Consider the following 14344-nt stretch of genomic DNA (forward strand, 5'->3'; position numbering starts at 1 on the left):
TGGAAGAATTGTCTTCCTCCTCCTAAAATATCTGTTGGATATTATAATCAGCTCTGTACACACACCAGGCAAAGATGAGTAAGTGTTGTGGACTATGTAACACTCAAAACTTTACAGTCATAGAATCATAGAACAGAATCATAGAATGGTTTAGGTTGGAAGCAATCTCAAAGATCATCCAGTTCCAACTCTCTGCCATAGGCAGGGACACCTCCCACTAGAACAGGTCTCAAGGCCTCATCCAATCTGGCCTTGAACACCTCCAAGGAGGGAGCATCCACAACCTCTCTGGGCAACCTGTGCCAGTGTCTCACCACCATCACTGTGAAGAACTTCTTCCTGACATCCAGTCTAAACTCACTACTCCTCATCCTGTCATTACAAGACCTTGTAAATAGTCCCTCCCCAGCCCTCCTGTAGGCCCCCTTCAGATACTGGGGGGGCCACTGCAAGGTCTTCTCAAAGCCTTCTCCAGGCTGAAGAGCCCCAACTCTTGTAGCCTGTCCTCATGGCAGAACTGCTCCAGCCCTCTGCACATATTCATGGCCTCCTCTGGACTCAATACAAGAAGGTTTGCTTGGGTATTGTCCCACAGGCCAACCCCCAAAAGAACTTCACAGACAGAGGGAAGAGGTTGATGTGAAGGCTAAGCAGGGCAATTCCCATCAATCCCAAGTCTTCAGAGTACAAGGATGAGCATACCAGGAGTCTTGGTCTCGTTAGGAATCAGGCAGCGCACAAAGTGAGGATGAGTACTTCTCAGGTTAGTCATCAACTTGTTCAGATTTTCCTGTGGCAGAACACAGCAAGGGTTTGAGCTCTGAGCTACAAAGCTTTTGCATTCTTACTCAAATGTCAAGGAGTTACAGAATCACAGAATGTTTTAGACTGGAACAGGCCTTTGAGGATCTTTGAGTCCAACACCACTTTAAACCATTGCTCTTTGTCCTGTCACTACAGTCCTTGGTAAAAAGTCTCTCTCCATTTTTCTGATATGCTCCCTTTAGACACTCAGAGGCCTCTAAAAGGTCTCTGTGGAGCCTCCTCTTCTCCAGGCTGAACCACCCCGATCCTCTCAGCCTTCCTTCACTGGGGAGGTATTCCTGCCCTCTGGAGCATGCCTCATTTAAAAGGGAAGTCACATACCCTGAACACAGCAGAAACCGTCTGGAAGGAGCCCCCCTTCTTCTTAGCACCCTTCTTGCCAGCACCACTATCACCTTGGAAGAAGCAGACAGGAGGTGAGCAGTTAGATCAAGCAGTATATTTTGTGGCCTTACCTTCCTTTCTTTGGTCATGGCTCAAGAAAAGAATTAATTTTCAATGTTAAATATTACTTCACTGCTCCATGAGAGTTTTAGTGAATTACTACTAGCTGGCTGCTGATCAGCACATGGCATGCTTGGTCTCAGGTGCATGATTTAGGCTACATCATAATGTATATGGCTCTGATGGAACAGAACACTATGGCCTGATATTAGTTTCCTAAGTGTACTCTGTGCTGCCAGTCACACCACTTGGACTCACAGACATAGCCTCATGTTATTTTTTTCTAAGTAGGTGAAAATCCATGATACTATGAAGTCTTCTAATCCAGTGGTTTAAATTAGGGCAGCCCCAAGGCAGAAAGCAAATAACAGTCTCAGGAACTTAAATCCAAGCAGCTCAGTGTCTTTTTGTATTTGCTGCATTGCTGAAGTCAATTAAACCATGATTTACATGGAGTGTCTGTGCTCACAACTTCACACCTTGTCCAAAATGTCATCCCCACAACCTTTTTTTCCTCCCTTCCTTTATACTGAGGATACTTGAAAGAACCATAGCTGACTTATGTCCTATATTTCCTAGGAGCTTGCTCAAACTAAACTGCAAGAAATTCCTCTCAAGCCTCAAACCCTGCTGTCCATATGCCTGTTGACTCCTACTACTGTATGTTTCTGTGTTTTTTGCCTAGTGACCAGGCTGACACAATGTTGGGAGCTTTTGTAGAAAGCTGTGTACCCATTCTTGGTAGGGGCAGACCTACTGACTGCCCACTGGATGGTTTTCAGACACGAAAAAGGGAAAGAGTTTGAAGTGCCATCCTTGGGGGATGCTTAAATCATATTATCTGTCTCTCTCATTTTCCTTCACAACACCAGGACTGCTCAGCTGGATAAGAAATAGCTCCAGGGTCTCCTAGTTCTTTCAGTTCATCTTAAGAAACAAAATTCTGTCCTCAAAGACTGTGAAGTGCTTGCACTCTACATGTGTATCTGGCACCTGTCTAGAGGATAAGTAAGCATGCACATGACTCACAACACAGTACATCAGGAAGCATACATCTCCTGTGACTTCGTTTCGGACTTGCTGAGTTTTATTTCCATACATGACTAAGTTGGTTTTGTCAGCCCTGCAGTTTTGCATCCTAATTGTGGCACATCTGGGTGCTCACAAGAATAAGGGCACATTAAGGGATGATAAAGAGTTTAGAGTGCCCACAGAGAGGAGAAACAGAAGTAGACTTTAGGTGAGTCTTGCCTTATCAGTCATCACTGAAAAAGCACTTACTTGTTTCTGCGCCAGCATAGTTGGAGAAAAGGAAGGACAGCAGCTTCAAGGATGATTTCTGGTACAGCCCCACTACAGTTTCATTCAAAGGGTCCTTGTTCTTGTCCAGCCAGCCAGAGATGTTGTAGTCCACTGTGCCAGCATAGTGCACCAGGGAGAAGTGAGCCTCAGCCTTGCCTTTGACAGGCTTGGGCTTCTGGAAGTTGTTGGACTTGCCCAGATGCTGGTCATAGAGCTTGTTCTTGAAAGAGGTGTCAGTTGCCTTGGGGAACATGCACTCCTCTTCCAGGATGGAGAAGATGCCCATGGGCTGGGAGAAATAGGAATACAAGAAGAAAGCAAGTGGTGGGGAGTGAAAAAGCAAACAAAATGCCAGCTTGGACTGGGATGTTAAATACAGCAAGAGGCAGCGGGCACTAGCTGTGCAAGGTAGTACCGCCTGGAGGTGCTGCTACATGGTGGGATGTGTGGGAAGTCAGGAAGAAATGAGGCTCATGTGAGCAAAGCCATAACCTATGGGGATGAATATTAAGCTGTGAATATGCCTGTGGGATGGCTGAATGAGTCCCTTGGCACTGGGCATGGATGATACTGCTGGGAGCAGACACCTGGGTACCCCTGAGAAGGAAGATGTTTGGGTACATGCACATAGGATTTGCCCAGGATGTGTGAGTGCTGTGCACAACCAGTGGACACTGGCATGGATTGTAGCAGTGGGGGTCAGAGTTGTGTTGCTGGAACCTAGAACTTGACCCATTACTGCAAGGAGCTGAGGTTTGCCTTACTATTAAAGGCTGTCTTGTTAAAGGCACCAAATTAACAATGTGTACCTCCTCTGCCTTCCACTCCAACCATACTGCTCAGGAAGTCATTGGCTGTGCAGAGGCTGCCTGTCATTCCAAAATTGTGGTTTTATGAACTGCCTCTTTTCACATTTAGCAATTTATTAAGAATGGCTGGACTAAAATAAATGATCATGAAATAAACATGCTCTCTAAAATGGAAAGATTTCCTCTACCTTCTCGATGAGCTCAATGCAGGCAGCCAGGTCCATGCCAAAGTCAATGAACTCCCACTCAATCCCTTCCTTCTTGTACTCCTCCTGCTCCAGCACGAACATGTGGTGGTTGAAGAACTGTTGCAGTTTCTCATTGGTGAAGTTGATGCAGAGCTGCTCCAGGCTGTTGAACTGCAAATTCAAAATATAAAAAAATAGAAGATCCCAGTTAGTTATGCAAAGCCATCAATGCACAGGCAAGCTTGCTGTAACTCACATCAAAGATCTCGAAGCCAGCAATGTCCAGGACACCAATGAAATGCTGTCTGGGCTGCTTGGTGTCCAGCTGCTGATTGATTCGGATAACCATCCAGAGGAACATCTTCTCATAGACTGACTTAGCCAGTGCACCCACTGAATTGTACACCTGTAAGAAATGGAGCCCGAACAAGCAATGCAAGTGGAGTTAGCTTTAAAGACCTGTCTGAACAAAATGAAAAGCTGATCAGCTCTCTAATACCTGTTGGACATTTTGTCCTTTAGTTACATATTCATTTCCGACTTTCACCCTGGGATAGCACAAAGCCTTGAGCAGATCAGCAGAATTCAGACCCATCAGGTAGGCAGCTTTATCAGCCACTAGAATCAGAGACAGAAAATGAGTTCAAAAGAGATAACAAAAAGTGTCCTGGTCATCTAGGGCATTTTTCTTACAAGGATCCTGCTTCAGGTGCTACTCAAATGTGCCTATTGCCAAGCCAAGCTACTCTCCAGTCTCGTGGAGAGTATATTCTCCTAGCACAGGCAGTATCTCAGCTGCAAGACACTCCAGTTCTACAGGCTGGAAAAGATCTCCCCCACAGTTCAAGAGGGACATGGAACTGCTTGAGAGTGTCCAGCACAGAGCCACAAAGATGCTAAAGGGAACGGACTATCTCTTACAGGGAGAACCTGAGGCAGCTGGAGCTCTTTAGCTTGGGGAGACTGAGAGGTGACCTCATCAATGTTTATAAAGATGTAAAGCTGAGTGCCAGGAGGCTGAAGCCAGGCTCTGCTGGGTGATGCCTGATGACAGGACAAGGGGCAATGGGTGGAAGCTGAGGCATAGGAAGTTTCATTTAAACATGAGGATTTTTTTCTGTATGAGGGTGACAGAACCCTGGAACAGGCTGCCCAGGGGGTTGTGGAGTCTCCCTCTCCGGGCCGTGTTCCTGTGTGACCTGCTCTAGGCGACCCTGCTCTGACAGGAGGGTTGGATTTGAGTTCTGGAGGCCCCTTCCAGCCCCTGACATTCTGTGATTCTATGACCTCTAAGACCATCGAGCCCAACCTATCAGTCTAAGAGTTTAGGGCGCAAACTTTACAAAGGCAGTTTGTGGGGGAGAACCGCGCCGTGCCGGGCACTCCGGGCAGGCTGGCTAGCCGGTCTCTCGGCGCGGCTCAGCGGCCGCCCGCAGCCGCGCTACCTTCCGTGCTGTCCGGCTCCGCCTGCTCCTCCCGCTGCTTCTGCTTGAACTTCATGTTCCCGTAGTGCATGACGGCGCCGGTCAGCTTGTACATCCCCACCTTCTCGTCGGGGCTGAAGCCCAGGATGTCCACGGCGCTCTGCAGAGGCACAGGTCGGGCAGGGTCAGAGAAGCAGGCGGGCTGGAGCGCAAGGTGCTGTTAGCAGCGCCCTGTGCCGCGCTGGGCTTCTCCCCGGCCGCAGCCAGCCCGGCGCCGGGGGCCTCGCTGCACTCACGTCAGTCGCCAGCAGCTCCTCGCTGTCGTCGATACTGGCAACAGTGACTTCTCCTTGGCTGACGTAGGGGAAGTCATAGGGATTGGTGGAGATAAGGAGGAGATCTGCAAGCATACAGAGAATCTTGGGTGGCACCGGGGCAGGTCACAGCTCTCGCTGAGCTAAGCCCAGACCTGCTATTTTGCACTCACCAATGAGCTCTGGCTTCTTGTTGGACATGATCTGGTAAAAAATATGATAGCTCCTTTCACTGGCCAGCTGGAAGGTCACCCTGGATTTTTCCAGAAGATCTAAGCAAAAGAGGGATGCTGTTTGTCTCACGGTGAACTTGAGACCACACACACTCGAACTCTGCGTGTGCTGACTTGCTCCAACTCACAGGTTTCGATATCTGCAGAGGCCAGTTTGCCCGTGGTTCCAAAGTGAATCCGGATGAATTTCCCCTGTCAAGCAGTACAGATCAGCCCACTGGTTATAGCCATCACTGAATACGATGTGTTAAACGTTTGCATTCCAGCAAGTATGAAAAGGACTCACAAAGCGCGAGGAGTTGTCGTTCCTCACAGTCTTGGCATTGCCAAAAGCCTCTAGCAGCGGGTTGGCCTGAATGATTTGATCCTCCAGAGTTCCCTAGTTAAAGGAGAAAATGCTGCTTACCAGCCTTCACCACTAGTTGATAACAAATATTGCACAGAAGCTATTGGAGCTGGTCATTCTTACACTTCATGCATGATTTTAACCAAAAATTTAGCAGTGTTTAAGCCCTCATCAGCCATCACTGAAGGATGTTGCCATTAGTTCCAGAGGGCTGCAAAGCAAACCTGTATTTTCTTTTACCTGTTACCATATATTTTTTTAGTCAGTACAGTGAGGCTTGGGGAATTTGAAATCTGTATGAGAGAGATCCTTCTACATTCCCATTCACAATGACCACGACAGAGTGAAAAAAAAAGTGATATACTCCCCCCCTCCTGGAGGTTGCTTGAGTCCTGGATGCAGAAAAAGATACAGCTTTCAGGAAACAGCTAGCAAGGGAGAATGTGAAGCTTTGCAATTCCACTCAGGAATGCAGAAGCACATCTGCAGGTGTGATTCAAAAAAGAAGAGTGGTTCATGGGCAAAGCACGAGACTCAGGTAACAAAAGAACATAGAACACAAACTCTTTTGAGCTTTTTGCTGCATGACTGTAGAAGGAGTGGTCAGCATGTAAATTTCTGATATTCTGTTGTATCACTCTTAAGTGCAAAAACATGGAGGCAAAGAAGCTGCTGTGACAGTTGTGTCTCTTCTGTGTGATATGGTGCAGAAAGCAGTCATTCTTTTTGGGGGGAATGACAGTGCAAAGGTTTTCTCACGGCTGCTAGCAAAAGTTATGATAAATCCCTACAGTAGCCAGGGCATGGAAGTGTTGCCAGGGATGATTTCCAAACCAAGGATGACCAACAAAGAACAAGTGTCAGTTTTTATGCAGATGAGCAGCGCAGCTCAAGAGGTTGGTGTTCAGTGCAGCTTTCAATAGCTTGCGGCGGAGAGGGAGAGCTGTTCCCAGCACTGTCTGAAGGTGGCACAACTGTATTAAGTTTCTATCAGCCCACCGTGAAGGTGGACCCTATAAAATGAGGGCAAGACGGTAGCGTATGATCTCTCTTTTAAACTTTTTACATAGCCAGTCCCCAAGCCCTAGAGTAATGCCCTGGCACGTGTGTCTTCCAGCCTTCTGAATTAACTTGCTTGGTTTGGAGAAGAAATTGTGTCAGTGCAGCTGACCAACACCAAGCTTTCTTCAGTGCACAGCCATGACCAAGGAATCGTAGAATAAGAGAATTGCCTGGGTTGGAGGGAACCTCTAAAGGTCATCTAATCCAACTCCTTGCAGTGAGCAGGGACCTCTTCAACTAGATCAGGTTGTCCATTGCCGTGTTGAACCTCACCTCCAGGGATGGGCCTCAGCCACCTCTCTGGGCAACCTGTTCCAGTGCTCAATCACCTTCATTGTAAAGAATCTTTCCCTAAAAACTCACAAGGAAACATTGTGCATGGAGAAGAGCACAAAAGAAGACATGGCAGCTCTTTACACAAGTTCATTCTGGAGTTCAGTCTGCAGACTGAGTGACAAAGTGATGGGGGCTGAGACAGTATTCCGGGGAAATGCTGTTACATGCTTCCCTGATTATCATACTCTGGCCTGGAGTCTGGCTTCAGCCTGCATCTGAGATAGGGCGTTGGGCTAGACAGAGCTATAACCCATGTTCTTGTGAAGAGGCACACACAAGTGTTACTGAAGGACATGGACTAGTCTGTGACTAAACAAAAAGAGGGCAGAAGAGGAGGGTGGTCATCTGAAAGCCAGGTGATTTTCCTTATATCCGACACGGTCAGCTCAGCTGCCTCCAAGTTTTTCAGAGATCAGATCCATCATTGCGAGCAGCTGGTGAAAGCTGAGCCCAGGAGATTCTGAAGTGGTGCTGATGGAAAGAGTGGTTGTGATGAACTTGCCTTGGCCATATCAACCCTTCAATCACAGACACCTGCCTCTGACCACTAGAGAATATTCAGCCTTGCAATCTCCTTAGATTCCAGTGTGCCCTTGAGCACTCAAATGACAGGCTGCCACACGTCCCAGCTTTGATGCACATACCATCTCACAGGCTTTGCTGGCACACACTTGTACCACAAGGAAGTTTGTTGCTTGCTCTATCCTAGGGCATTATCCCATGCCTTGCAAATACACCAGTGGGCTCAGTTTGCAGCAGCTGGGCTGCCAAGCAAAAAGGAGCATCAGAGCGAGTGCTTTCTGCCACGGGAGGACCCTTTCTGAGGTTACTTACTAACTGCTGGGCAAGTGGTCTCAGCTGTCTCTTTTCTTACGCTGCCCCTCAGAGATGTTATGTTGACCACAGGCAGGAGAACAAGCCCCATGGACTACTACTACCTAACACAACTGAAATGACAGTTAACTTCAGCACAACCACTGGAGTCCAGAGTTCTGTCAACAGGCGCGAACCAAAGAACAGGAGTGGCACAACCATAGGGCAGTGGGAACTGCTCACAGCACTCTGGTGCTGTGGATGTGGCCAGTCTCACAGGATAGTAATGGATGGATACATGGACTGACAGTCTTCTTGCATCCTCCTCTCCCTGGTGAAGACTTCCTATGTGTAATTGGAGACTGAAGGGAAACTGAGGCTTGAGCCTTCACTACATTTAGGAAATGAGGCCTACAGGAAAGCTGGGGAGGGAATATTTACAAGGTCTTGTAATGACAGGATGAGGGGTAATGGGTTTAAACTGGAAGAGGGGACATTCAAACTAGATGTTAGGAAAGGGTTCTTTATAGTGGGAGTGGTGAGACACTGGTGAAGGTTGCCCAGGGAGGTTGTGGCTGCTCCCTCCCTGGAGGTGTTCAAGGCTAGGTTGGATGAGGCCTTGAGCAACCTGTTCCAGTGGGAGGTGTCCCTGCCTATGGTGAGGGGTTGGAACTGGATGAACTTTGAGGTCCCTTCCAACCTAAACCATTCTATGAATGTTTCTTTAAGAGGAGTTCTTTTAGCGTTCAGAGGGATGGAGACTGGGTAGCAGGGGCAGAGAAGCGTAGATGCGCTAGGACTGTGCGTCCTGACTGTGTCCTCAGCTGCCCTTCACTTTCTGCCTTTTGCTACTACTGCAGCCCCAAAATATGCATTGGTATCTTCTGCTCTGCAGGCACAGCCTTGGCTGAACACTAGAAGGGGCAGCCAGTGCCATACCTGCAATTTGCCAGGCTGTTGGTCTTTCTTCTTCTCCCCAGTGACTGCAATTGTTGCGAAGTACTGGATGACACGCTTGGTGTTCACAGTCTTCCCTGCACCGGATTCTCCGCTGTTGAAATGAAAATATCAGTTGAGACAGGAAAGAGGGAACATTCCTGCTTCTCTGTCAGCTTTGTCACACAAACAGGGGTGTACTCACGTGATGAGAATGGACTGATTGCTACGATCTGAAAACAAAGTGACAGAAAGAGCTGTTCAAGCAAGATGTGTGGAGATCTCCTGTTCCTCGCACTGAACTAACTGACTTCAAGGGCAGAATCCTGCAGCTGGATTTATTGCTTTGTAAACAGATAAGTTCTACATTAGTCTATGTGTGGATTTTTCTGTGCAGGAAGGGATAGAGCAGCCCAAAGACTGACTGCAAGTAAAGCTTCCCACTTGTTTTCCTTTATATATGGGATTTGTTTAATCAGAACCAAATACTTGCTGTGTTCCTCCTTTGCTGTTTCTTTGAATTCCTTACTTGGAGAGAGGGCACAAAGCTATACAGGTAGTTGCTGCCTTTCCTTCGTTGTCTGACACCACAGAGGTCATTAGGATGAACTGTGCTGTAGGACTATGGTTGCTGTTCCTGTCAGGCACAGCAGCTAAGACTCCTGAACTGGCAAGTGTTTCTTGACCAAGCAGCCAGCTCCATTCACAAAATCACAGAGTCACACGGAAATATCCAGGTTGGAAAAGCCCCTCAAGATCACCAAGTCTAACCTATAACCCTACTCTAAAAGATTGACCTTAAACCATATCCCCAAGCACCACATCCAAATGACCCATAAACACATCCATGGTTGGTGACTCCACCACCTCCCTGGGCAGCTCATTCCAGTCCTTGACCACTCTCCCTCTGAAAAGCTTTTTCTTAATGTCCAATTTAAACCTACCCAGACTCAACTTGTCAGGGTTCATGTCAGAGGTTACCATTCTTGGCAATTAACTCACCAGTCAGCATGGACTGATAGGCATTGTCAGAGATGGAGAAGATGTGTGGAGGAGCCTCCTGGCGCTTCTTGCCTCGGTAGCCAGACACCACCTCTGGGTTGTACACCGGCAGCCACTTGTAGGGGTTGACAGTGACACAGAAGAGACCCGAGTAGGTCTGTGGGCAAGGAGACAGCAGGTTGGCTTCCACTCAGCCTGGCACAGCAGCTCCTGCTGGCCCCCAAAGGCAGACTGCTGCTGCTGCTACTCACGTAGATCATCCAGGCTGCATAACGCTCTTTGAGGTTGTACAGCACAGCAGGTTCGTGCAGGTGGGTCATCATGGCCATGTCCTCGATCTTATCAAATTTGGGAGGGTTCATGGGAAAGACTTCATCATCCTTTACAGTCACAGTCTGCCAAAGCCAGAAGGGAACAACAAGTTCAGGTGTCTAAGTTAGGGAACGGCCTAAATTGGATGGCGATAGATGTGTAAGAGCTGGTATTACTCACTGTGTCATCCTGTGTTTTAACTGTGACTTTGCCACCCTCTCTGCTTTGAATGGTGCCTTTCACATACATCTGCTTTTCATCCACTACAAAACAGGCTGCCTTGGCATCAAATGGGCGATTCTGGGCTTCAATTCTCTCCTTCTCAGACTTCCTTAAGTAGGGAGCAGCTTCTCCAAAGATTGCCATCTCTGCGTCCGAGCTCATGGCTGGGGTCGCTGGGGGGATTCACACAAGTTTCAGAGAGCCTGTACGTTTGTAATACAGCTCCATCCAGACAGTGCTTGTGCTCAGTGACTCAAAGGGAAGAGAGGACTAATCTGCATCAGGCACTTAACTTCTGCTTCAGTTTTAAGTATCCACTGAAGACATCTTAGTAAAGACTTTTGACAGACAGAGATGCGTTGTGTTTGGAGACATCCCACCTAAACAGGATGCCTGTCTGCCCAAATGAGGGCAGGGAGATTATCAAGCTAAGTCTTCAAAGCCTCTCCTTCTTTGTCTTCACCTGCTATTCACACAGCTGCACAGCCACACACTTCTCGAAGCCACATATACACAGGTTGTTTCCTTAGACAACTACAAATTTAGACCCAAGTAGGATCCATAAATTAAGCAGATTTACTTTCAGAATTTCTCAGTGGAAGCAATTCTGGCACCCTTCTGTTTTCTATGTTTTAATGTCAAGCACATTTAAGTAGCTCCTATCTACATCAGGCAGTGGAACAAATTGTGCAGATCAGTCATGACCTATCTAAAGCTGAACCTGTTCATTGTATGAAGCAAATCTGAAACATCTTTCCAGGTCTGTGACAAAATTAGCTAACAAAAGAATAAAATGTATGTTGAAAGGAGTAAATAATAGCATAGTATTAGCTAGGTAAAGAAGTACTTGATAGAACATCTCAAAAAATTGCAATTACAAAGTACCTTTTAGCTCAACCATATTCTATATTCTAATCTCAATGATGGTATCAGTATAAATACATTAAAAGACAATATGTTGCAATATACACCAGACACTTTAATTCTAAGAGAAGCAGTTCAGAAAACTGCTTTATGCTCAGTTATATTTTACATTTTCAGCAGTATCTAGTAAAAGCTCTTCCACATAGAGAGATGCTACTGGGTGCTACAGCCAGAAGGAGTGGCATGGACAGTTCAAGAGTATCTGAAGATAACAGAGGCAGAAGTAAGGTAGTGAGGAAGTAGCATAAACAGGATGTTCTTCCCCAGACAAACTGATTATATAGGCTAGAGAAAGAAATCATTCTCGGCTCCTGCTGCTTCACAGCCTGCCACAGTGCTACTAAAGAAAAAAGGACAGAGCTGAACAGCCCAGGTGTATACTTCCAAGGCATCACAGCTCTGAAACCATCACCACAGAAAGGAGTCTGAAGGCATTTGTAATGCTACCTTTGGGCTTACTGCTGTACAAGTGCTGACCCCTCAGTAAAACTATCTGCTGTAGGATATGCTCCTGGCAGGGCTTTGAGGGGCAGCATCTCTCAAGAGCCTTCAGTACCCAGGAATTTCCAAGCACAGAATCCAGAACTTTTAATTTGCTTTGGAAGTATTATCCCATGTATACAGGGCCCAGCATTTATGCCTGTGTGCCTCTGTGTAGCTCAAGGGAAGCAACATGAAAGAATGAGAGGAGTTATTTCAGGGTGTCCATGAAAAGGTTAAGCAGAGCACCAGATAATGCCAACAGCTTATCAGAAGATTTCTTAAGGGAGACAGTCTGTTAACCTGCTGGATGTCTTTGGTAGGAAATAGTGCCAAATTTAGATCTTTGCATGTTCATGAGCAAAGAAGGCATTCTCTGGGAGCATAACCTGTACTTCCATCCCATTGAGCTCCCATTGTCTTTCAGCAGTTTTTGCTGTTAGGATGCACATGTGTGGAGGTTTCCTTCTGTTGCTCAGGTGAACTCTTCCCCTGATCACCTCAAAGGGAGTGGTGCATATTAGGTTCTGTGTGAAGGTGACCCTGTACATAAACAGATCTGTCAATCAGACAAGATTGCCCTGAACTTTGTTCCGGTTTCAGCACCTACGTGATAAGCCAAAGGCAGCATATGCTGTTCTGCACCTTACCCTAGAGGGAACTAACCTAACACAGGATCAGCTTAGACCCTTCTTAAATCATACTTTGAGCCTCCTCTCTGAACACAGCCTCAGTTGTGCAGATGGCAGGGGCTGAGTTTTGCCATCTGTAGATCCTAAAATCCTAGGTTCCACCACAAACATATATCATTGTCACTGTCTCTCATGTTCTCTTGGCTAGGCTTGAGTATCTGTCACTTTTCTTTTCCTGATTCCTGGAGTGTCCTGCCAAGAGCTGTGAACATACTCACTGATTGAAGCAGCACATATCCTTTCAAGTGAGCCTGATTCTCTAGCACGGTCTTTTGCCATCTGCCCTTGCCATTGTCTGGAGGAGTTTCATTCATTCCTCAGGATCAGTTAGCAAAACTGAATATTATTTGTTAAGCCCTTACCTTTAGAGAGAGTCCAGGAGGAAATCTGCCTTCAGTATCTGTGTGGAATGGTTAAAGAAAGGACAGAGAGAGTTACATCAAAAACAGTCCACTGACTTCTGCTCTGTCAATCATTTTTATACCTTGTGTAGTTCCTCCCAAGAGCTGACCTGCACACAGAGCCTTACAGTTCCTGAGCTACAGCCAAAGCCCACAGAACATCTTGGGTTCCTCCCCACATTGCTGAGAGCTGCTGAAAGCCAACGTAATGTCTAGGAAAAGATCAACTGCATTGTATGCACTTCCCTAGTAGATTTCAGCTGCCTTCAGAGTTAGCTTTCTTGTGCTTTTCCTATGACTTAGAGGTAGTAATGTCTGCTGAAGGCCCCTCCAAGGAGTGGCATGGGCTCTCCTGCTTTTGCTTGTGCCACTACACTGCCATGCTGTGGTTTGTATAACCTTGAAACTGCACACAAGGTTCAACCTGGAACATCAGAAGTGGGTAGCTAGAAGAAAATGCCTGCATGTATTCCAGCTCTTTGCAGAGCTGTAGAGATGTCCTGGTCAGAGTATAAAGTGAGCAGACAGGACTTACCGTGAGATGCTGAGGTAACAAAGAGTGAGGTTGCCCTCAGCTGTGGCTCTTTATATGTAACCTCCTGCCCACGCAGCATTCAAGTGCTCTATTTTTGGTCAATAATAATTTACTCTTTAGTTGTAAACGTGTTGAAGCTCTGATCTCTCTGCTAATTACTCAGAGACAGGGTTGGTTTAAGGTTGTATGGAGTCAGCTGCACTGACCTGTGCTTTTCACATTGCTCTGTGCCAGGATTGAGGATGGAGAAATCCAAAGGCAGCTCTGATAAAGCCAAATAAGGCAACTCTTGGCTCCTGACTTCACAAGCTTGCTTTAACTAACAAGATGGGGTCTTCTCAACGTGCACAGTTATTTCTTTATGGATGATGATTTTAGTGGATCCCATCCTATCCTCTCTGTCTGCCTACATGTGCTGATAGAGAAGGAGGAAGGTTTAGTGAGGCAGAAGTTTTCTTTCATGAAATCTCTTTATACTACTGTATGGGTTGCTGGCAAGCCTGAAGCCAGCCTCAAGCTTGGGACAAAGAAAAGCAGCTGCCAGCCCATGGAGCACAAGACAGCCCTGGCCTGTGAGTCTACAAGGTCTAGGCCTGTGTGCATGCTCAAAGTTTCAGCCTGCAGGAAGGAGCTTGGCTTCTGTGCCACTCCACTGTCTTGTGGAGGACGCCATGGAGCAGGCTGAACATTGATCCAGAATAACTCTGATTTGCTCTTGTGGAGGGCATGTGGAAGAAGAGTGTC

General features: G+C 46.9%; 1 protein-coding gene across 1 annotated transcript in view; it reads right to left on the reverse strand.

Annotated features, from left to right (window-relative positions):
- LOC135179383 (myosin-1B-like) overlaps nt 1-10730 on the reverse strand; it is a 33619-nt gene extending 22889 nt beyond the window's left edge. Inside the window, exons 1-16 of the mRNA XM_064151131.1 lie at nt 10527-10730; nt 10286-10429; nt 10035-10191; nt 9238-9265; nt 9036-9147; nt 5826-5918; nt 5668-5731; nt 5480-5578; nt 5289-5392; nt 5014-5152; nt 4068-4186; nt 3825-3974; nt 3569-3739; nt 2551-2860; nt 1147-1220; nt 703-790 (exon numbers count right to left, since the gene is read on the reverse strand). Coding sequence (XP_064007201.1) covers nt 703-790; nt 1147-1220; nt 2551-2860; nt 3569-3739; nt 3825-3974; nt 4068-4186; nt 5014-5152; nt 5289-5392; nt 5480-5578; nt 5668-5731; nt 5826-5918; nt 9036-9147; nt 9238-9265; nt 10035-10191; nt 10286-10429; nt 10527-10730 — 2056 coding nt within the window. The remainder of the gene's footprint in view (nt 1-702; nt 791-1146; nt 1221-2550; nt 2861-3568; nt 3740-3824; nt 3975-4067; nt 4187-5013; nt 5153-5288; nt 5393-5479; nt 5579-5667; nt 5732-5825; nt 5919-9035; nt 9148-9237; nt 9266-10034; nt 10192-10285; nt 10430-10526) is intronic.
- Between the last annotated feature and the right edge of the window lie 3614 nt (nt 10731-14344).

This window comes from Pogoniulus pusillus, chromosome 11 (genome assembly GCF_015220805.1).
Source record: "Pogoniulus pusillus isolate bPogPus1 chromosome 11, bPogPus1.pri, whole genome shotgun sequence".
NCBI classification, from domain to species: domain Eukaryota; kingdom Metazoa; phylum Chordata; class Aves; order Piciformes; family Lybiidae; genus Pogoniulus; species Pogoniulus pusillus.